This window comes from Triticum urartu, chromosome 4 (assembly GCF_003073215.2).
Source record: "Triticum urartu cultivar G1812 chromosome 4, Tu2.1, whole genome shotgun sequence".
Classification (NCBI taxonomy): domain Eukaryota; kingdom Viridiplantae; phylum Streptophyta; class Magnoliopsida; order Poales; family Poaceae; genus Triticum; species Triticum urartu.
The window spans coordinates 603503946-603526213 of NC_053025.1; the positions used below are offsets into that span (position 1 = coordinate 603503946).

At 49.2% G+C, this 22268-nt stretch overlaps 2 protein-coding genes across 3 annotated transcripts; both read left to right on the forward strand.

The window, feature by feature from the left end:
- Window positions 1-11893: 11893 nt before the first annotated feature.
- Window positions 11894-15176, forward strand: LOC125553092 (protein SPIRAL1-like 1). Its single transcript, XM_048716851.1, has 3 exons — window positions 11894-12233; window positions 13925-14067; window positions 14830-15176. The coding sequence occupies exons 1-3, from the start codon at window positions 12011-12013 to the stop codon at window positions 14842-14844; spliced, it is 381 nt and encodes a 126-aa protein (XP_048572808.1). The 5' UTR covers window positions 11894-12010; the 3' UTR covers window positions 14845-15176.
- A 145-nt stretch (window positions 15177-15321) lies between these two features.
- Window positions 15322-20474, forward strand: LOC125553091 (phospholipase D delta-like). Of its 2 annotated transcripts, none has more exons than XM_048716849.1 (9): window positions 15322-17050; window positions 17210-17326; window positions 17435-17629; window positions 17791-18051; window positions 18147-18215; window positions 18325-18472; window positions 18609-18782; window positions 19308-19469; window positions 19585-20474. In XM_048716849.1, the coding sequence occupies exons 1-9, from the start codon at window positions 16112-16114 to the stop codon at window positions 20160-20162; spliced, it is 2643 nt and encodes an 880-aa protein (XP_048572806.1). In that variant the 5' UTR covers window positions 15322-16111; the 3' UTR covers window positions 20163-20474. The 2 variants fall into 2 exon arrangements, with proteins under 2 accessions (XP_048572806.1, XP_048572807.1); XM_048716850.1 differs by having other exon boundaries at window positions 18609-18757.
- Window positions 20475-22268: the final 1794 nt, after the last annotated feature.

Here is a 22268-nt window from a genome sequence, read left to right on the forward strand (position 1 = left end):
AACACCTATCCGGATAGCTCTGAGTAGAGATACCGGATACATATAATGGAGCAACAATTTGGAATAGCTCCAAGTGGAACGTGGCAGCAGCATCTACGATATAAAGTTTTTCGAAATACATAGGAATCTGAATATGGCAAGACCCGTTGACTACAACCTCTCTTACAAGCATAACATGATCAAACCCAGAACTCATTGAGTGTTAATCACATAGTGATGTGAACTAGATTATTGAGTCTAGTAAACTCTTTGGATGTTGGTCACATGGCGATGTGACCTGTGAGTGTTAATCACATGGCGATGTGAACTAGATTATTGACTCTAGTGCAAGTGGGAGACTGTTCGAAATATGCCCTAGAGGCAATAATAAATTGGTTATTATTATATTTCCTTGTTCATGATAATCGTTTATTATCCATGCTAGAATTGTATTGATAGGAAACTCAGATACATGTGTGGATACATGGACAACACCATGTCCCTAGTAAGCCTCTAGTTGACTAGCTCGTTGATCAATAGATGGTTACGGTTTCCTGACCATGGACATTAGATGTCGTTGATAACGGGATCACATCATTAGGAGAATGATGTGATGGACGAGACCCAATCCTAAGCCTAGCACAAAGATCGTGTAGTTCGTATGCTAAAGCTTTTCTAATGTCAAGTATCATTTCCTTAGACCATGAGATTGTGCAACTCCCGGATACCGTAGGAGTGCTTTGGGTGTGCCAAACGTCACAACGTAACTGGGTGGCTATAAAGGTACACTACAGGTATCTCCAAAAGTGTCTGTTGGGTTGGCACGAATCGAGACTGGGATTTGTCACTCCGTGTAAACGGAGAGGTATCTCTGGGCCCACTTGGTAGGACATCATCATAATGTGCACAATGTGACCAAGGACTTGATCACGGGATGATGTGTTATGTAACGAGTAAAGAGACTTGCCGGTAACGAGATTGAACAAGGTACCGGGATACCGACGATCGAATCTCGGGCAAGTACAATACCGCTGGACAAAGGGAATTGAATACGGGATTGATTGAATCCTCGACATCGTGGTTCATCCGATGAGATCATCGTGGAACATGTGGGAGCCAACATGGGTATCCAGATCCCGCTATTGGTTATTGACCGGAGAGTCGTCTCGGTCATGTCTGCATGTCTCCCGAACCCGTAGGGTCTACACACTTAAGGTTCGGTGACGCTAGGGTTGTAGAGATATTAGTATGTGGTAACCCAAAAGTTGTTCGGAGTCCCGAATGAGATCCCGGACGTCACGAGGAGTTCCGGAATGGTCCGGAGGTAAATATTTATATATAGGAAGTCCTATTTTGGCCACTGGAAAATGTTCGGATTTTTCGGTATTGTACCAGGAAGGTTCTAGAAGGTTCCAGAGTGGGGCCCACCTGCATGGGGGGACCCACATGAACGTGGGTAGTGGGGGCAAGGCCCCACACCCCTGGTCAAGGCGCACCAAGATCCCCCCTTAGAAGGAATAAGATCATATCCCGAAGGGATAAGATCAAGATCCCTAAAAAGGGGGGATAACAATCGGTGGGGAAGGGAAATGATGGGATTTCTATAGACATCGGAGAGGGCTAAAACCCTCCGGTTTATATAGACACCGGAGAGGGCTAGGGTTACACAGAGTCGGTTACAATGGTAGGAGATCTACATATCCGTATCGCCAAGCTTGCCTTCCACGCCAAGGAAAGTCCCTTTCGGACACGGGACGAAGTCTTCAATCTTGTATCTTCATAGTCCAGGAGTCCGGCCGAAGGTATAGTCCGGCTATCCGGACACCCCCTAATCCAGGACTCCCTCAGTAGCCCCTGAACCAGGCTTCAATGACGACGAGTCCGGTGCGCAGATTGTCTTCGGCATTGCAAGGCGGGTTCCTCCTCCAAGTACTTCATAGAAGATTTTGAACACAAAGGTAGTGTCCGGCTCTGCAAAATAAGTTTCCACATATTGCCATAGAGAGAATAATATTTACACAAATCTAATCTGCTGACGTATTCCGTAGTGTGATATCACACCACGGCCAATTCTTTATTCGAATCGTTTTATGGTCCCACCTCAGCGCGTTTAGCGAGGCGGTTTCCTTGGCACGCCTTGTCAAAGCAGAGATCGTGTCCCCTTATTCCGGGATTCTCATCAATACGGGCGTGGGTAACCCAACCGTACCCGTTGGTATGTTTTCTCGATCAAAGGCGAGTCCCAAACGGTCACGGGGAGGGCCCTTGGTATTCAACCTCTTATAAAGAGACCAAGGCCTTACTCCTTTCTTTAAATCTCAAACGAGTTCGCCCTTCGCCTTGAGTTCCAACACCCAAGGCTCCAGATTTCAGGCGCTTCAGACCTTCAACAATGTCCGGTTCCGACCTTCGAGGCCGATTGATGCCGTGACGGAGGAGGACGTGCTGAAGTTGAGAGAGGCCAGGTTCTTGACCGGCGAAATCTCGCATAGGCTGCCTGCTCAAGGGCAGGTCATTCCCACTCCCAAGCCTGGTGAGAGTGTGGTGTTCATGTCTCACTTCCTTCGGGGGCTAGGATTCCCGACTGATCCCTTCGTGAGGGGGCTCATGTTTTATTATGGGCTGGAATTTCACGACTTAGCTCCGAAGTCCATCCTCCATATTTCCTCATTCATCGTCGTGTGTGAAGCCTTCCTCCGTATTACTCCTCACTTCGGACTATGCCTCAAGACCTTCAAAGTAGAGCCGAAGATGATCGATGGACGGCACGCGGAGTGCGGAGGTGCTTTTATAAGCAAGAATGCTGGTGCTCCATGGCCCAAGGGCTCTTTTCCAGGGGAGTCTAGCTTATGGCAACGAGAGTGATTTTATGTCACTGCTCCCAGGAGCACCAAGTGGGTGGCGCTGCCTGCTTTCCGCTCGGGTCCCCCGCCACGACTGGCGTCATGGGTCAATAAGGGGCTGGACTAGGGGCCGGCAAAGGACGTGCCCCTGTTGCAGGGCCGCATCCGAGATCTCCTAGAAAGAGACATCAGTCTGGTCATGGTGACGCAGGTTATGTTAATTCGCCGAGTTCTGCCCTGCAAACGTTGCCCCATCCGCCTGTGGGAGTTCAACCCGGAGGGACCACGAGTTCTCCAACATTTTCTTGGCATGACGCCCGTGGAGATGTACAAATTGTTCTTTGGACCACAAGTAGTGTGTCCGGATTCTACGGAGGACGCAGGTCTGAGCTGCAATCGTCCGGATACTCAAGTAAGTAGCCTTGTGCCCGGACTCGCTATTCGTATATTTATCATAAAATTGCCCCTAAAAGAGTTGTCCTTTAAACAGGAGTGGATAGCGAAAGCAAAGCTAATCAGGTGTCCGGCCCCCCTCCCCGAGACCACGCCGGGTCTCGTGCTAGTCAGGATGTTGGAGGTTGTGCCTTCAAAGGAAAGCGAGGGAGGGGACAAGGAAGCTACAGCCTCCTCGAAGGAGGTTGTCCGGAAGGGAGGAATCAAAAATTCCTCTCCTCGGGGGAAGAAAAGGACCGCCTCTGAAGAGCCGGAGACCATGGCCTCAAAGCGGGGGAAGAAATCTTCGCCAGAGGGTCCTGTGCTGGGGGATACTTCGGCCGAATTATGCCCTCAAGGGGATTAGCCCTCCACCGAGCCGTAAGTAGAGAGGAGTTTTATTTTTAAGGATCGAGAGAAATCCTTGCTTTTATATCTGAGAAAAGTAATCGAAAATTTACCTTGTAGCTCGGACCTTAGCCCTTCTCAGCAGAGCTCGTCTTCGGGGGATCTTCTTCCGGAGATGATGGAGAGCGGAACGCCTCCCCCTGCCGTACCGCCTCGCGAGGCGGGCGACCCTGAGGTATCGTCGCAGAGGGTTTCTCCGAATCCAGCAGGGCCGGAAGGCAGTCATATGGCCCCCCAAAGTCCTCCGTGTCCGGCCTTCGAAAAGGGCCATCGGACGAGTCCGGCACCGTCTGGTGCGCGGTCGGAGGAGCTGAAGGATCTGCTAGGGCGAGCATTTATCTCAGAGGAGCACCGTGCATTGATGGGTACGGTGATTGAGAGGATTTCATCCACGGAGAGCGGATTGCACGAGGCCGTCAGGAGTTTACTGACAGGTTTTGAGGTACGTGAAATAATGTACCCTTTTTGGACAGTTGCGCACAAATAAGATGCGCCCTGTGTAGATAGTAGCCCCTGAGACTCTGTGCGTTGTCAAAAGTGACGGCGCGCAGAGGATCATAATCCCAGGCCTAATATTCCGCCTTCATACGTAGGTGGCGAAGTGTCCGATGGCAAGCCGGACTGATGAATTTGCCGAGCTAAAGCGGCAACTTGACGTGGCAGATGCCAACATCGCGCTTGTCAACAAGCGGCTTGACGAGGCGCAAGGTATGTAATTCCTCCGGCGGCACCTGGTAAGAGGAGCTTTATGCCAGTATCTTACAATGTGTGCGCTTGATGCAGATAGTGCTGCCGCCATGGAGAATCTTCAGACGGAACTTGCCCGAGCCAAGGAGCAAGCCAGGAAAAGTGATGCGGCCGCTGGAAAGGCAATTGAAGAGCTGAAAGCCGAACAGGCTGCTCACTGCCGAAGCAAGAAGGAAATGACCGAGATGGCCATGAAGCTGAAGAACGCTGCTGACCGTTGCAAGCTTCTTGAAAAAGAAGATCGGGCGGAACAGACGGACCTGGAGAAGGCCGTTGCCGATGCCAAGGATGCTCGCTCTACGATGAGGGCTATGAAGGAGGAGCTGCGTCAGGCCGGAGAGATCGCGGCTGGAAAGCCCTTTATGCTGCGGAGGAAGTTCTGTGATCCTAAACATGCTCCGTTGGACCGGATGTGGAGTACGGCGGACACCTATCTGGATTTGGCAGCGAGTGCTGCGGATGCGGCCGAACACTTCCGAGATCAAGAAGATCGCGAAGTGGAAAAGCTCTTTTGGTCGCAGTTCCACAATCCGGAGCGTCCGCTGTCATTAGCCGATCGTTTGGCCGAATGGGCCGAGCTAAATAGGTTGTCCGGACTCGCCATGAAGTATGTCATGAGTCATCTGTGGCCAGAGAGGCCAGAGCCGAAAAGTTATTTCAACTTGGTGCAGCAGTTCCTTGGTGCGGCGCCGCATATCAATGCGATGAAGAGGTCAGCGTGCATAGAGGGTAGGCGGATGGCTCTTGCCCGTGTCAAGACATACTGGGCGGAAATGGAGGCCACCGCTTTTGCATCCCCAGACTCGGATGGAAGCCGAGTACCTGCCGAGCACTATTTTTAGGAAGTTCTGCAAGGCGCCCGTTTAATAGAGACGCGGTGCTCGAAGGACACTATATTCGAATAGCATTATTGTAAAACAATATTTTGATAAATTATAGAAGCTTTTTATACTTGTGCCTGCAAGTATTATAATACCTCCTGTGCGGCCGTTTAACATATATGTATATATAATCTGAAAGATGGCAATCGTCGACTTCAGCCCCCACGCACATAATGCGGGGGTGTTCGCAGAAGGCGCATTTTCACACTTGATCCAACGTCTTGGTCCTACAAAGGAGGTGATAGCGCAGCGAACTAGGCAATCGGACTATGATGCTTTATCACTTTCACTTAGCCATAGGAGTTTGACAGTGAGGCTACTTATATAGCCCCTGGTGGCGCCTGCGCTTGCCCGAACTCGGGGCGCGTATGTGCCTGGCCGGGAAGCGGCCCTTCGTTAATGCGGAGGAATCCTAAAGATTCCGGTAAGTCATCGAGTGGTTGACCAGTCTCACGCTATATCATGACAGTCAGTTTTCGGCTTTCTCTACTAAGGTGCTCGCCTGGCCGAACCGAGGCACAATCACAGTAGTTCTCCTGGTGCCGCCTTAGCCGATAGAGCAGAACTTAAGGAAGCAAAACATAGGAGCCGGGCAAACCCAACATTTGACCAAAGACATGATTCAGAGCTGATGCATATAAGGCCAAACTCGCGACGCTGAACACTCCCTAAGGTATTCGGTCTTTATGAGGGCGGGCGGGATACGCCCTTAGTAATAAGCCCCTGGTGTCCAGGTACGCGCAAAAACTCTGACGTGGCCACATGCCAAAACGCCAGCCTCCTCCTTGGTTATACCAAGAAACCAGGGGATGTGTATCAACAAGAGACAGTAAAAAAGGTTTACGCAGGGTCTTAATCTGAAAAGAATCCTTGGAACGGGTCCCTGCTGCACGTCTGCGCCTGTGTCTCCGTTGTACCGTATCCTGGACGGGCGTAGCACGGTATTCATCTGTAAAAGAGAGGAACTTAGTTAAAGAAAGATCATGCCGAACATGAGTTATACTAAATAAACGAAGTATAAATCGAAATGGGTAAAATTGAGCTTTATTGTCTCTTGTTTTATATGCGCGGAGCCCCTAGTACAGGGGCATACGACTATTAAGCCTTTATCAACTGTATGTTTATGCCGGACTCGTCTAGCCGTGTCCGTGGTCTTGACGACCTGTTTAGGTGCTTTGGCTGGTGAAGCCGCTTTATTGTGGGGCTGTCAAGGTAGCCGCACTGTCTTCCGCGCGGGGGGAACACTCAATGTTTTCCCTTTAATGAGATGATGCCTCGTGGACCGGGCATCTTAAGCGTGAGAGATGCATAATGCGGTATTGCGTTAAAGCGGGCGAAAGCTTCGCGTCCCAGCAGTGCTTGATAGCTACTTGAGAATGGGGCGATGTGGAAAGTTAGCTGTTCACGGCGGAAGTTATCGGGGGAGCCGAACATAACTTCTAACTGGAGAGAACCCATGCAACGGGCATCCGGGCCTGGCGTTACCCCTTGAAAGGAGGTTTTGCTATGGATAATTTTTGTTGGGTCTATCCCCATGTTGCGGATTGTGTCCTGGTATAACAGGTTTAGACCACTGCCGCCATCCATCAGGACGTTTGTAAAGTGGAGTCCGCCGATTATTGGATCTAATACCAAGGCAGTCCAGCCTGCGTTCCGGATACTTCTAGAGTAATCCTGATGGTCGAAGGTGATCGGTTTTAACAACCATTGGCGAGACTCCTTTGGGATAGGCCGTATGGCGCGTATTTCTGTTGGCGCCATTCTGTTCGTCACGTGAAGTAAGTTTACTATTTTGACTTCTTGTGGGAAATCCTTTTGTTTCCTGGTGCTCTGCTTGTGGGGTTCATCGTCGTCCTCACTTGGTGTGTCGAGCCCCTTGTGTTCGGCGTTGAGTTTGCCGGATTGCTTGAAAACCCAACAATCTCTGTGGGTATGGTTCGCAGGCTTCCCGGGAGTACTGTGTATTTGACATATCTTGTCCAAGATTTTGTTTAAGTTGGATAGCTCATCCCTATTATCCTTGAGGGGCGGCTTTCTCTGATTCTACCGCGAGCTTTTGAATCCGGCGTTGACCACCGTGCTCTTTGGGCTGTTTCTCTTATTCCGGCACTGGTCCTTGTTGCGTCGGGGTTTTCCGTTTCCATCCCTAACTTCGGATGTACTTGGGTCGCTGGTGCTACATCTTGCCAACCGGCTGTCCTCTCCTGCGCAAAAGCGGGTCATGAGGCTTGTTAATGCGGCCATTGTTCTTGGCTTTTCTTGGCCGAGGTGTCTGGCGAGCCATTCGTCTCGAACGTTATGCTTAAAAGCTGCTAGGGCTTCGGCGTCCGGACAGTCGACTATCTGATTCTTTTTAGTAAGAAATTTGTTCCAGAATTTCCGGGCTGACTCTCCGGGCTATTGAGTTATGTGACTAAGATCGTCTGCATCCGGAGGGTGGACATAGGTCCCTTGAAAATTTGCCCGAAAAGTATCCTCAAGCTCTTCCCAACTTCCAATGGTGTTTTCGGGAAGGCTTTTGAGCCAATGCCGGGCTGGCCCTTTAAGCTTGAGGGGTAAGTATTTTATGGCGTGGAGGTCATCTCCTCTGGCCATGTGTATGTGGAGGATATAATCCTCGATCCAGACCCCTGGGTCTGTTGTTCCGTCGTACGCCTCTATATTTACGGGCTTGAATCCCGCTGGAAATTCATGGTCCAGCACCTCATCGGTGAAACATAGGGGGTGTGCGGCACCCCTGTATTTGGGTGTGCCGTGATGTTCGGATATTTGTTGTGTTGCATTGCTTACTAGAGCTTGCTTTCTTGGCCCGTAGATAGATCTGGCTGGGCCATCTTTTTGATGCGGATCCTTTGGTGGATCGCGTGCCGGCTTGTGTGCGTCGCCGCTTGCAGCTCCATGCTGGCCATGCGGTCATCTATCCGACCGGGTGGCTTTCCTATTTTTTGACTGTGGGGGCTCTAAGGCCTCCTCGTCAAATTTAGGCAATAGTTTTCGCTTTGGATAGCTTTTTGTGCGGCGACTGCCGCCATATTTGTCTGCGGTGTTGCGTACTTTGCTCCATCTGATTCTGGGTGCATCTTCCGCAGTTTTGAGCTTCTGCTTCTGCTTTTTTAGGCTACGCGCAGTAACGACGAGCCCTTCGTGGAGGTTCTTCTGCTCCATGAGCTTATCCGGCGTAAGGTCGTCCGGACTATTGTTTTCGCCGGGGACGGGGTGTTCGGTTTGTTTATCCAAGTTGACCTGTTCGGACGGTTGCTCGAAGGCATGTTCGTCATCCGCCGGCTCGTCCTCCTCTATGGCTGGGTCTGTATGGCTGCTGTCTCTGTCGAGGCGGGGCTTGGAGCGGCGCTTACGTCACCGCTTTGATTGCTTTTCGAGTGAACGATCCCTCGTTGCATCCCTCTGTCCCTCGTCGTCGCTTCCTTTGGGTGTGTCCACCATATATACATCATGAGATGAGGTGGTTGTCCAGTGCCTTATAGGCGTTGGTTCATGTTCATCTCCTACATCGTCGTCCATACCGTCGATGTCTTCGGAGTCGAAGTCGAGCACGTCATTTAAATTATCGACAGTGGCTACGAAGTGGGTGGTGGGCGGGCTTTGAATTTCTTCATCATCCGCATCCCAACCTTGTTGACCATAGTCCGGCCAGGGCTCTCCTGATAAAGAGAGAGACTTTAGTGAATTCAAAATATCGCCGAAGGGCGAGTGCTGAAAGATGTCTGCGGTGGTGAACTCCATGATCGGCGCCCAATCGGGTTCGATCGGTAGGGGCGCGGAGGGCTCGGAGTCTGGAGAGGAGTCTGGCTCCTTGGAGTCACGGGCTTCACAGAGAATAGGGCTGGTGTTCGGCTCGATCGCCTTAGAGATTGCAGCCCCCGAGGCGGTGTCCAACCACCCATCCTCGATTGGCGCAGTTGGCTCCGAATTAAGGGTCGGAGCTGATGCGGGTGCGGCCTCCAGGGCACTGTTCGACAGCAGAGCTAGATTATGCCCATCGTGACAGTGCGGCGCGCTCGGCTGCGGCTCGAATCCGTCGAAGATCAAGTCTCCGCGGAGGTCCGCTGTGTAGTTTAAACTTCCAAATCTGACCTGACAGCCAGGGGCGTAGCTTTCGATCTGCTCCAGATGGCCAAGCGAATTGGCCCGCAGTGCAAAGCCGCCAAATACGAAGATCTGTCCGGGGAGAAAAGTCTCACCCTGGGTCGCATCGTCGTTGATGATCGGAGGAGCCATCGGGCCTAAAAGTGACGACACAGAGGAACTCTCAATGAAAGCACCAATGTCGGTGTCAAAACCGGCGGATCTCGGGTAGGGGGTCCCAAACTGTGCGTCTAGGCGGATGGTAACAGGAGGCAGGGGACACAATGTTTTACCCAGGTTTGGGCCCTCTTGATGGAGGTAAAACCCTACGTCCTGCTTGATTAATATTGATGATATGGGTAGTACAAGAGTAGATCTACCACGAGATCAAGGAGGCTAAACCCTAGAAGCTAGCCTATGGTATGATTGTTGTTCGTCCTACGGACTAAAAACCCTCCGGTTTATATAGACACTGGAGAGGGCTAGAGTTACACAGAGTCGGTTACAATGGTAGGAGATCTACATATCCGTATCGCCAAGCTTGCCTTCCACGCCAAGGAAAGTCCCTTCCGGACATGGAACGAAGTCTTCAATCTTTTATCTTCATAATCCAGGAGTCCGGCCGAAGGCATAGTCCGGCTATCCGGACACCCCCTAATCCACGACTCCCTCAAGTGACCTCGATCGATGTCGGCAACAACAGCGTCCTAGGATGTTGTTACCCTTGTTGGAAGCGTCGTCGTTGAGCCCATTCACCTCCTTGGTAGTTGGATCTCGAGTTCTTCGGGTGAAAATCCAAACTTTTGGTTTTGGCTGAAGTGGGCGACGACGTCTTACCCGTCTCTACCCCCTTGGGGGCATCGCCTTAGATGTTCGGTCTTCTGTCTTGCTCGGTGGTTTGTGTTGTCTTACGGTTTTGCCTTTTGCTAGGCGGGTGTGCGACCTCGGGGCCGGTGTGGAAGACGAATCAGCGGCTCCGGAGAGTGCCTTTGTGTTGTAGGTGCCAATTATGGTCTCTTGGGTGGCAGAGTCATCGACTCGTCTGGTACGTGGCTTTGGGGCCGGTGTGTGTGAGCGTTGTTAGGTTTGTATGCCGGAGCGGTGGCTCCGGGTCATGTTGCAGGGTGTCGATTCTGGTTGCTCGGGTGACGGAATCGTCGGCTCGGTGGGGGTGTAGCCTGGGGGCTGGTGTGTCTGCCATAGTTGTATATGTTATCAACCATATTTTCTTGTTAACTAGTCATTTTTCTTCTTTTAATGAAAAGTCAGAGCTCCTGCTGGTTCCTTTAAGAAAATAGAACCATTTCCTCTATAAGAGAATGGTTTTTCCAACAAAAAAAAGAGAAAGATAGAATGGTTTCCATTACTTTGAAAACTGAATTCTTATGTTAAACTCTAGCTATTGATTTCATGATGCATCTAACAATATTGATTTCATATTATGAATCTCGATTTTTTTTTCTATAAACTTGGTCAAAGTTAACAAAGTTTGACTTTAACCAAATTTTATATGCAGACTAAAAAGAAACGAAGGGAGTAACTTATAGATGTCTTCAAAATCTACACGCATCCGTCATGCCATGCTAGTAGTGGCAGTCCGAAAGCAGCAGGGACTATCTTCTAGGAGTAGTTCCAACTTCCAACACAACCCACACAGAGCTTGCAGCACGAAAGGCACAATGCCCGGGCCAGTGGGGATTGTAGGGATAGAAATTATATACGTGCTGCAAACGTGAAACGGGAAAAAATTCACTCGCGCAAAAATAACTGTCCCAAACATCCGCATCTCGACTTGGTCGAATTTGAATTTGAAATTTTCGCTCTTTAAGGCCCTGTTCGGGATCCCTTCACGGAGCCGACTCTGTGAAGTTGTAGAGCTTAATTTCAACTGCTCCTTTAAAATTAGTTAGAGACTGATCTGTTCCGGGAGCGCGGTCTAGGAGTAGAGAGGAGGCGAACGCGGCCTAAAAAACTAAGAGCATCTTCAACAGACGCCCTACGGAGCCACGTGCAAAAAAAATTTTACAGCGCCAAAATAGCGTTTTAGCGTGCCGAATAACTGGACATCTCCAGCAGACGCCCAAAAATATACTGCACAGCTACATCTCCAACAGACACCCAAAATTAATCTCTCGCGTGCACACGAGGAGGCTGGCGGGCGGGCGCGCGCATGCGTGGGATGTTCGGCGCGCTGGAGCTCACGCCCCAAATATACGGCTTCGGTCCAGTTTTTTTGTGCGCGCTGAACACTTTTTACAACGTGCTTTATTATACAGCGTCCGCTAGAGTATTATTTCTAGCTCTGTGCATGTTAAACTTATGATTTTTTAGGCGCGAGACTGATATTGGACGCCTGTTGAACATGCTCTAAACTAGAAAACCACCGGCGCAAATCGTCCAAGCACAAAAATCGACCAACCAGACCCTTCCCTCCGCCGCACCGCATCCAAATCGAATCGAGGCCAGACCGCACCGCACCAGCGAGGCAGAGCAAACACAACCCTCCCCTCCTCCGCCTTTCTCTCCCCCATTCGCGTCGCGTCTCCACCCCACCCGGCCTCCCCTCTCCTCCTCCACCTCCCCCGTGTCGCGAGAAACCCTCGTCCCTTCCTCTCCTCCCTCGTCCCTCCTCCCATGGCGGAGTCGCCCGAGAACGCCGCCGCGGCGCCCGCGCCCGCGCCACCCGCCGCTCCCGCCCCGGCCCCGGCGCCGGCAACGAAGCCGTCCCCGCCCACCAGGTCCGGGATCCCGCCGCGGTACGACCTCGACGCCAAGTGGGACGCCTGCCTCGACCTCTCCATCCGCCGCGTCGCCTACTCCTCCCTCGCCGGCGCCTTCGGGGGCCTCATCCTCTTCCGTAAGCTCCCCAATCCCCCACCTCTCCATTCCCGTGGCTGCATCGCGAGATCTGTTCGCCGCGTGCCACGCTTGCCCGTGTTTATCTGTTGATCTAGGGTTGCGCGAAAATAATGCTCGTGCTCCATCTCGATTGGCCTAATCTGATGCGGGATTCCCCAGCTACCTAGGTAGGGCGCGCTCCTCCGGCCGGAAACATTTGGGGACGGGACTAATGCGCATCACCTGCTTTAGGGCGCTATAGATTGATTGATTTCTCTGCGATTGGAGCGCCAAATTTGACCAGAGTTGAATTTCTCTAGTCAGATTTGCGTCAAAGGCTGTGAGATTCCGATGAGCATAAGCGAAGATGTGCTTATGTTTCGTTTGCTGTATGTTTGTATTCTGTAGTGTAGAGGGCAGAGTCTGATTTCAATCGATTCGTCAATCAGTGTAGGAAGAGCAAGACGTCCTTGAATTGCTGGCTAGGCTATGTGATGGTTTTGATTGGTAGCCAGGGAAGCTGTTTGTGATTTTAGTTGCTGTGAGCGATGCTTTCCTTGTGGAGCTATCATCATTTCCCTGTGGCTGGTAATTTAGAGAAATAATGGTCTAACTGGGATTCTGGTCTGTGGAGGACTTGAATACTGAACGGCCCTTCAAAATTACAGCGTGTTTCCTGTTAGTGCCCAATCATATTCTGTCCTAGACAGTTATACCACTTAGGCCATAGATCTGCACGATGCTCATTTTTAGACTAAAATGTAAGATGTTTTTTATATGATCGATGGTGAGCTGCCGGACCTAGTGATTCCTGAGTTTGGTCTTGATGCTGTTCATTCCAAGTGTTAAGCATGAATTGATAGGGCTGTGGTATGGTTTTTATTGATCTTTGCTAGTGTGAATTTGTGAAATGTTGGTTTTGTTTAAATCATCATCAAACTCGCTACCTTAGTTCTGTTCTAGCAGTGACGCAAACTGCTTACACCATATAGGCTGCAGTATGCAGAGTCCTAAGTCAGTTTCATTCTTGAGCTTTAGGGGCTTGTCCATTGATGTCTATGTGATGCTTGTTATCAGCTAATCTCAAACTGTTTCCCTGTATCCTATTCTGCTGAATAACTTGGAGTCCTTTTATTTGTATCCAGAATGAGTTTGATTTCAAAAGTTCTATAACAATGCAACTTGTTACTGTGTATCTGATGTTGGCTAGGGAACTATTGAAAAAGTTCTTTGGCTATGTGAATTGTCTGTTTTCCACCTGATAATCCATAATTATGAGTTTGCCTAGCAAGTATTCATGCATTTTTCTTGAATGTTCTCAAATTTGATAATCTTATTTACTTGTAAATTATTCAGAGTTGGCACATGCCGAAAGAAATACTCCCTCTATTCCAAAATATAGTGCGCCCGCGTTTCCCGAGGTCCAACTTTGACCATAAATTTAACCAACGAGACCAACTGCGGCGGGAGAAAAAAATAATATAATTGAAAACTTCTTTCGAATACGAATTCACTGATATAATTTTTGCTCCCGCCGCAATCGGTCTTGGTAGTTAAATTTACGGTCAAAGTTGAAGCACGTGGATAGAGGAAGCACTACATTGTGGAATGGAGGGAGTACTTTGAGAAGAACTCAAATTTACACTTCGTGAAGTAACCGTCACTAAATCTATGGTCTAATGCATGGTTGACTTGTGTTATTTTATACAGGTAGCCCAACAACCCGCTGGGCATCAGTTGCCCTTGGAGCTGGCGTGGGGATAGGGGCTGCGTTCACTGAATGCTCATACATATTCAATGGTTCTCCTCCAAAGTGGTCGGCCAAAGCTTCGACTGTTCCTGCTCATTCTGAAGTAACTGCTTTCTCACTTTGTCCATATCGTACTGTTAGTTTGTTGGTTAAAATTTATGGTCAGTATGTCTATATGGTTGATACCAAATTGCCAAATATGCTGTTCATTTTTTTTCTCGTTGTAAATATATCATCATTATGATAGTTTACGCTAGGGTTACCAGATCAGTATGTTTTTGAAACATAGTGGATAGTCTGCCAAGTACATACATCTTCTTGTTTATGGCTTCAACACTTTGCTACTAAACTTAAGGCACATAGCAGGTTCATATGTTGAAAACATTGTAGGAAGGATGTATATTCTAATATAAATCAATTAGTTAGTGTATATTAAGTGGACGTCACTTATTTATGGACAGTTTCCTAACCTTCCAACTGTTGGCAATTGCAAACATATTTTCATGCCAGCACTGATTTAAACATAAGCTCCAAGTGCAGTCTGGTTGAGAGTAATGTATCAACTTCCATGCTTGTCTGGTCTATTAGCTTTTGCTGAGTCGGTGCTTGCATTTCTTTTCTATCAATAAACTTATCAAAAACTCGTTGAGATGCTCCTATGTTCTCTTGTTTATGGGTTAGTTTATTTTCATCTGCACATGGGTAAGAAAGGTTATTGCTATCCTTATGTGGCACCACTGCTTTTCAATATAGCTGTTAATGGTTCTCATGATGTTTGGATATTGCTGTAGTGGATTGATCTGTTCCTTGTGAAATGAAACAGTACATGCTTATATCGATGTTGGTCTCTCCTTTTTTTCACCAGGGGGGAGACAATTAAAACACTGTCGGGCGGGATGAGTAGCCCAATCTTGGCGGAGTTTTGGAGTGCTTGCTGATTGAACTTAGCTGTTTCGTGTCTGATGATATCGCCACTCGTCATAGTATGTCCTGAAAGTTAGCATGTGCCCCCTCTCGTGAATTTTCTTCACACATTACGCGGAAACCATTCCTGACTGAGGTCTGATGATATGACCCTATGGCTCCGTAAGTTCGGTCTGTCCTGAGGTTTTATGTCTGGCAATAAATTTTTGGTCATGTGAACTTGTTGTGTAATGCTCTGGCGCTGTTACTGTACGTTATACTACTTGCCATCTTGGTGGTTTGATTGTACCAACGCCTGTTTGATTTGAGTAGGTCGATTTGGGTTGGCCTTTTGCTTGCACGCCTGCCTTTTTAGAAAAGGCGGACAATGTCTTCCAAATTTCCCATGGATAGGTCGGCAGGCTGGACACTGGTGTTGCTTGTCCGCGCATAATTTCCTAGGACTTTTTGGCAGCGAATTCCTATGACAATGAAACGAAAACATGCGATGTTATACGTGTGCTTTGTGCTTTAATATACAGTCTGGTGAAAGGAAAGTGGTACGGCAGTACAGAGGCGCAGGCGCACGATCCACATGGCTGGCGATGTGGACGGTTCTTTCAACCTGGCGTGATTTTCGTGAGAGAACCAAATTCAAGTTGGTGAAGATCATGATTTAGGCTGGCACGGTATTGGGGTCGTTTGCTGGATTTCCTTGATTTGATCGCTACTTAACAGGCGTGTGCTCAAAGGATACACACAGGGTTTTGCAAGCAAAAAGGGGAATTCATTGTCACTTTTTCCTATCGTGTAAAAAAAGTCTTTACACGATAGCAATAGAGGTTGGGGTACACTTGATACGGATTTCTTGCAGTGAATTCTAATGTCAGGTTGGGTTAATTCCCACATGAAAGATGAAACGGATGGTGGGAGGGAAGATTGCTGCGGACGAAAGCACGCGACAATGTACATGTGCTCCGTGTTTTATTTAGTACAGTCTGATGAAAGCAAAGTGCGTACACTACATCCAGATCAACATGGCAGGCGATGTCGACGCTTCATTCGCCGCCCCGACGAGCCACCCATGGCAGCATCGATCAGCCACCTTCCAAGCAGCCGCACCCGCACCCCACCCACCGGCGACTGCACCAAGTTGGTCCACCAACCTCCCACCCAGCACCAACGACGGACGGAGAGATGATCATTGATTAGCGCAACGCAACAAGCTAGCTAGATCGTGTCCGATGGGCTCTGCCGCCGGCGCCGATGCGCCGGTGCACCTTCACGGCGACCTGGAGGTGTGGATCGCGGAGGCCAGGCGGCTCCCCAACATGGACATCACGTCGGAGCGCATGCGGAGTTGCTTCACCGCCTGCGTTAGCGGCGAGGGCGGGTCCAGGAGCGGCGGCAGCGCCGGCAGCCGGAGCAAGAAGAAGAAGAAGAAGAAGCGGCTCATCACCAGCGCCAGCTACGCCTACGTGTCCGTGTGCCTGGCGGGCGCCACGGTGGCGCAGACCCGGGTGATCCCCAACTCCGGCGCGCCCCGGTGGGACGAGCGCTTCCGCGTCGAGGTCGCCCACGCCGCCGCCACCCTCGACCTCCACGTCAAGGACAACCACGTCTTCGGCGCGCGCCTCATCGGCGTCGCCTCCGTCCCCGCCCGCCGCCTCGCCGCCGGAGCTCTAGTCCACGGCTGGTTCCCCGTCGTCCACGCCCACGGTCACCACCACCACCACCACGGCAGCAGCCCGGCCGCCGAGCTGCGCTTCTGCCTGCGCTACACCCCGGTGGCCCAGCAGCACGGCGGCAGCAGCCCGCTGTGCGCCGCCGTGCCTAACGCCTACTTCCCGCTCCGCCGGGGCGGCCGCGTCACGCTCTACCAGGACGCCCACGTCGCCGACGGGCAGCTCCCTGGGATTGAGCTTGATGGCGGCGGGACGTATGAGCACGGCCGGTGCTGGGAGGACATCTCCCGCGCCATCGTCGACGCGCACCACCTCGTCTACGTCGTCGGCTGGTCCATCCACCACCCCATCCGCCTCGTCAGGGAGCCCGCCGCCGGCACCGGCACCACCATGAAGACGCTCGGGGAGCTCCTCAAAGGCAAGGTCCACGAGGGCGTCCGCGTGGTCATGCTCATCTGGGACGACAAGACGTCCCACGACAGGTTCCTCCTCAAAACGGTACGCTCCTCTGCTTCTATCTGCTCTTCATCATTCAGTTCAGCAAGCCATTATTTTCTCTGTTTCTTCGACACCGCGCATCCATGGAGAAATGTGCTTCCATGAGTAGATTGAAAGTGAAGAATGGTCTGACGGAAATAAAATCTAGGCTGGATGCAGGACGGCGTGATGCACACCCACGACGAGCAGACCAGAAAGTTCTTCAGGCACTCGGGCGTCCACTGCGTGTTGGTTCCTCGCTACGGCAGCAACAAGCTCAGCATCTTCAAGCAGCACGTGAGTGAGGATCTCTATCTAATGTGCTGCTAAAATCAAATTGATTTGCTACTGGATTCACAATGATTCATATATAAGTAATTGACTTGCCTGTGATTTTCTCTCCAGGTTGTGGGGACTCTGTTTACGCACCATCAGAAATGCGTGATTGTCGATTCGCAGGCCGCGGGAAACAACCGCAAGATCACCGCATTTCTCGGCGGTCTGGACCTGTGTGATGGCAGATATGATACGCCTGAGCATAGGCTTTTCAAAGACCTTGACACTGTTTTTCATCAGGATTTTCATAATCCTACCTTCCCTGTAAGTTCCTCTTCCCCTGGTTCATATTTCTTACTTCTGGTCCTTATCCAAAAAACAACGGTGAATTTGTTTCAGTAGAATGTATCAGCAGCCACATTCGACAGTGTGAACTGATATTCTCTCTTAAAATGAAGCATCTATTTTTTTCTTATGATTTGCAGGTTAATTCTTATGGACCAAGGCAGCCATGGCATGATTTGCACTGCAAAATCGAGGGTCCTGCCGCCTATGACATACTGACAAACTTCGAACAACGATGGCGGAAAGCCACGAAATGGAGGGTCAACCTTAAAAAGGTTGTCATTTGGCATTACGACACATTGATCAAGATTAAACGGATGCCCTGGATTGTTTCACCTTCTACCGATGAGGCGGATGCGCGTGTTTGTCACGAACAGGACACGGAAAACTGGCATGTACAGGTATATATGACTATAACTTTTATTATCCAAATACACAAACAAACTTATAGAAATGTCAGAGATGGTATCTTTTCTTACTTACTTTGGTGATCTAGGTTTTCAGGTCAATTGACTCAGGATCTGTCAAGGGGTTTCCTAAACTTGTCCAAGAGGCACAGTCACAGGTCAGGTTAAAAAACGAATCCTTTCCATGCACAATGATATACCATGAAAAATGTGTCCATTTACACACCTTTTTCGATAACCTCGTATGTTTTCCCATTTCTTCTTCAGAATCTAGTTTGTGCCAAGAATCTAAAAATTGACAGGAGCATACACAGTGCATACGTGAAAGCCATCAGGTCTGCACAACACTTCATATACATCGAGAACCAGTACTTCATTGGGTCTTCATTCTGCTGGCATTCACACAAAAATACAGGTACACAAATAAATTAAAATCACAACCCGTTCTTGATTTGATCGCAACGATGCTAAATTACTCATTTCCCCCTTCAGTTTTGAACTTAATGCTTCACTGTCTGTGTTATTAATCTTCTTACGATTGTAATGTTTAGGTGCAGACAATTTAATACCCGTCGAGCTGGCCTTGAAGATTGCGAGCAAGATCAAAGCGAAGCAGCGATTTGCGGTCTACATTGTTATCCCAATGTGGCCTGAAGGCATCCCAACCACAGCAGCAGTGCAGCAAATCCTCTTTTGGCAGGTTTGCTCCCAACCAAAGTCTATAGGTATCCCTTTTTTTTTTTCGAGCATCATCTGTAGGTATTCTTGTGACGATTAACTCACAAAACCGACAAAATCATGGACCGAAAGCAAGAGAACATATCCCTGCAATTCCTCAGAAGAAAAAAGAGAACATCTCATTGCATACCATGTGGCAAATGTTTGAAAACACCAAGATTTATAGTCGAAGTTTCATCTGGTTTTTTGGATGGAGAATTTTCAACATTTGAAAATAAGAATTATGTATTAATCTACTCACAATATTTTATTATATTGAAGTCAATTCATTAAAATGAGACACTAGCACACCTTCAGATTCTAATATGGTAGGCATGACTCTGTTTAACCACTACAAGAATTATGAAACAAAGGGAGTAATTACTACTCCTATTAAAGTACATTAAAAATAATAAAGAGATGTAACCGATTCGTCTCAGTGGTCCTATATAAGGTGTGAGAGTACATAATACAAGGAGTATAGAATCATTTCCTTATATACGAATGATGATGATAATGATGATTTTTTGAAGGGGCAAACCATGTCTATGATGTACAAGATCATAGCGGACGCTCTCGAGAGCCAGGGTCTCCTCGACTCCCATCCTCAAGACTATCTGAACTTCTACTGCCTTGGGAGGCGCGAGCTCGCCGCCTCTCCGGAGGAGAGCTTATGCAACGACAACTCTGCTCTGGTACTGCACATCATCCATCCACCCTCCTCTCTGATTCCATTAATCACATGCATGGTGAATGTTGTATTGGAATTGGGTGACAATTGAGGACATGGTTGTTGGTGCAAACTCACAGGGCATGGCGCAGAAGCACCGGAGGTTCATGATCTACGTGCACTCCAAAGGGATGGTGGTGGACGACGAGTACGTGGTGATCGGGTCGGCCAACATCAACCAGAGGTCCATGGAAGGGTCCAGGGACACGGAGATCGCCATGGGCGCGTACCAGCCGCACCACACCTCGGCCGGAGACCACGGCGCTCCTCCTCGCGGACAGGTGTACGGGTACAGGATGTCGCTGTGGGCGGAGCACCTGGGCGGCAGGGCGGAGGAGTGGTTCCGGCGGCCGGAGTCGGAGGAGTGCGTGCGGCGGGTGAACGCGGCGGCGGAGGAGAACTGGCGGGCGTACGTGTCGCCGGACGAGACGACGAGGGGGCACCTGATGCGGTACCCCGTGAAGGTGGACAGGGACGGCGGCGTTGGGCCGCTGCCGGGCCACGAGTGCTTCCCGGACGTCGGCGGCAAGGTCCTCGGCGGGCAGTCATCGCTGCCCGATGCTCTCACCACGTAATTAAGCTAACCGATTGTCAGGATCCAAAGAACACTAACGAGACAGCACTCACTCAAAAGAAAAAAAGAAAAGAAAAACTGTAATAACATAGTACTCCCTCCGTTTCAAATTACTCGTCGCAAAAATGGATGTATCTAGAACTAGAATACATCTAGATACATCCATATCTACGACAAGTAATTCGAAACGGAGGGAGTAGATGGCTATTTTTTGGGGTGAAATTTTGTGGTTTGCTTATTTTTGTTACTACTACATGATGCCCGCCGCGTACTTGCGTTGCTAGGGGATTGGTTGCAATATGTTTTGATGAGATTTAATTGTTTGAAACATGAGTATTTGGATAAATAAATATTTGGATGAGTAACACGAGAACTAAAAGAAATATTTTGAGTACATGATTTATTGGATCTATTAATTATTGAGATGGTCCCATGTATCTTTTATGTCATGGTGGGTATTTTTCATGCATATGCTGAGATGCCGTGTGTGCATGTTAGAGAAATTTACACAAACCACCAGTTTTTGTGGTCGAATTTGTTCAAAATACAACTGTTGTTGTTGCATAAAGCATCACACATTGGTGCAATCCTTTGCAGTTGGCCAAAATCCAGCATAGCCTACCCTGCAATCCGCTGTTGTTCATGGAGAACACGTGCAATAGCCGCCCTACTTGCCCTATGGGGAGCTTCGCCCCGTGTTGTTGATTGAATTTGGCCGTTGTTTCATGTTTGATGCGGCCACATGTTACAGTATCATCTAGCGACAAAATTGTGTGCTATACCAAAACAGCGTCGGTCCTAAAATCTGCTATTAGCAAGATATTGTACAATAATTCATATAATGAGCATTCTCAGCACGCTATTGTGTGCTATTAGCGATGCTGTAGCGTCCTATTTTTTCCCGTGATATTACCCTGAAGCTAGCATGTGCTCCTCTCGTGATATTCTTACCTATGGCTGCACATTGCACTCTGCAGGAAATGGCGTCCCACTTCCAACAAAAAAGATGGCGTTTACGGGTTTTTAGTGGAAATGGCGGGCCTTTAGGGCTTAATTTTCTGCCCTGTGCAGCCCAATTGGAGCTAGGGTGGACCCAGCTGGGCTTCCTCACCCGAGCCTGGGCCGGAATTAACAAGGCCTGGGCTTTTTACACCCGTGCGCGCCCATCTCCAGCATAGGGCCCGGATGTGAAGATCGTATCTATCCATCGTTCACGTACTTCAAACAGCGGCATCTCTCCGGTCGGGAGTCCTCCGCCTTCCTTCCACCAGACCCAGGCCTTTCTTGTTCCACAATCCACTCCGGATTCCATCCGCCGCGCCACCGCAGAGTAGAGGATCTCTTCCGACATAGTACGATCGAGGGAACCAGACCTAGAACCTATCAAGGCCAAGGATATGGAGGAAGCTATGGCGTCTCTAACAAAGGCGACCAGAGGTTTCTTGGTTAAACGACATAGAGAATTTCCAATCTCATGTTTGCACCTTAAGCTCTACTTTATCAACACTTTCTTGTGCGAAGTCGGCCTACTCGTAGGCGATGCAATCGACATCGGTCTGTTGAAAGACTTAGATCTCGCCATTCTTGATGAGACATATAATTCGGAATGCAGTAAAGAGTATATGTTGCAGCGAGCACAGGAAATATATGTTCTTTTCACTGCCTACCCTAGTGTGCTCTGCTGCCTCACAAAGCTCTCTCTACAAAATGTAGCCTTTGACAAATTGGACATGCACCATATCATGTTTGATTGCTGCAAGCAACTGAAGCACCTAAGCCTCACTCAGTGTGATATTGGTGATACGTCTCCCTTTAAAATTGATGCACCAAACTCAAAACTATGTGTTCTAGAGCTCACCGAGTGTGGCTTTGTGAAACTTGAGGTAGCATGCCTTCCGAAATTGGAGAAGTGCAATTTAGATACTTGGTTTTTTAACTACTAGCACATATGCCCGTGCGTTGCAACGGGTGGATTTGAACTATGTTTAAAAAATTAGAACTATGTTGAACCACTCATTCTTCGTTATGGAGTACGTAAATGCTAGCTGTAATGAATCCAGATTGCTTGGATGATGAACTGGAACGTAGGAGAAGAGTCTCTAATGTCAAAAAGGATTCATCAACATGGTTCTTCGAGAAGCGACTCATGGGACATGATAGCTCTTGCCGGAGGATGACAGTGTGATGTTC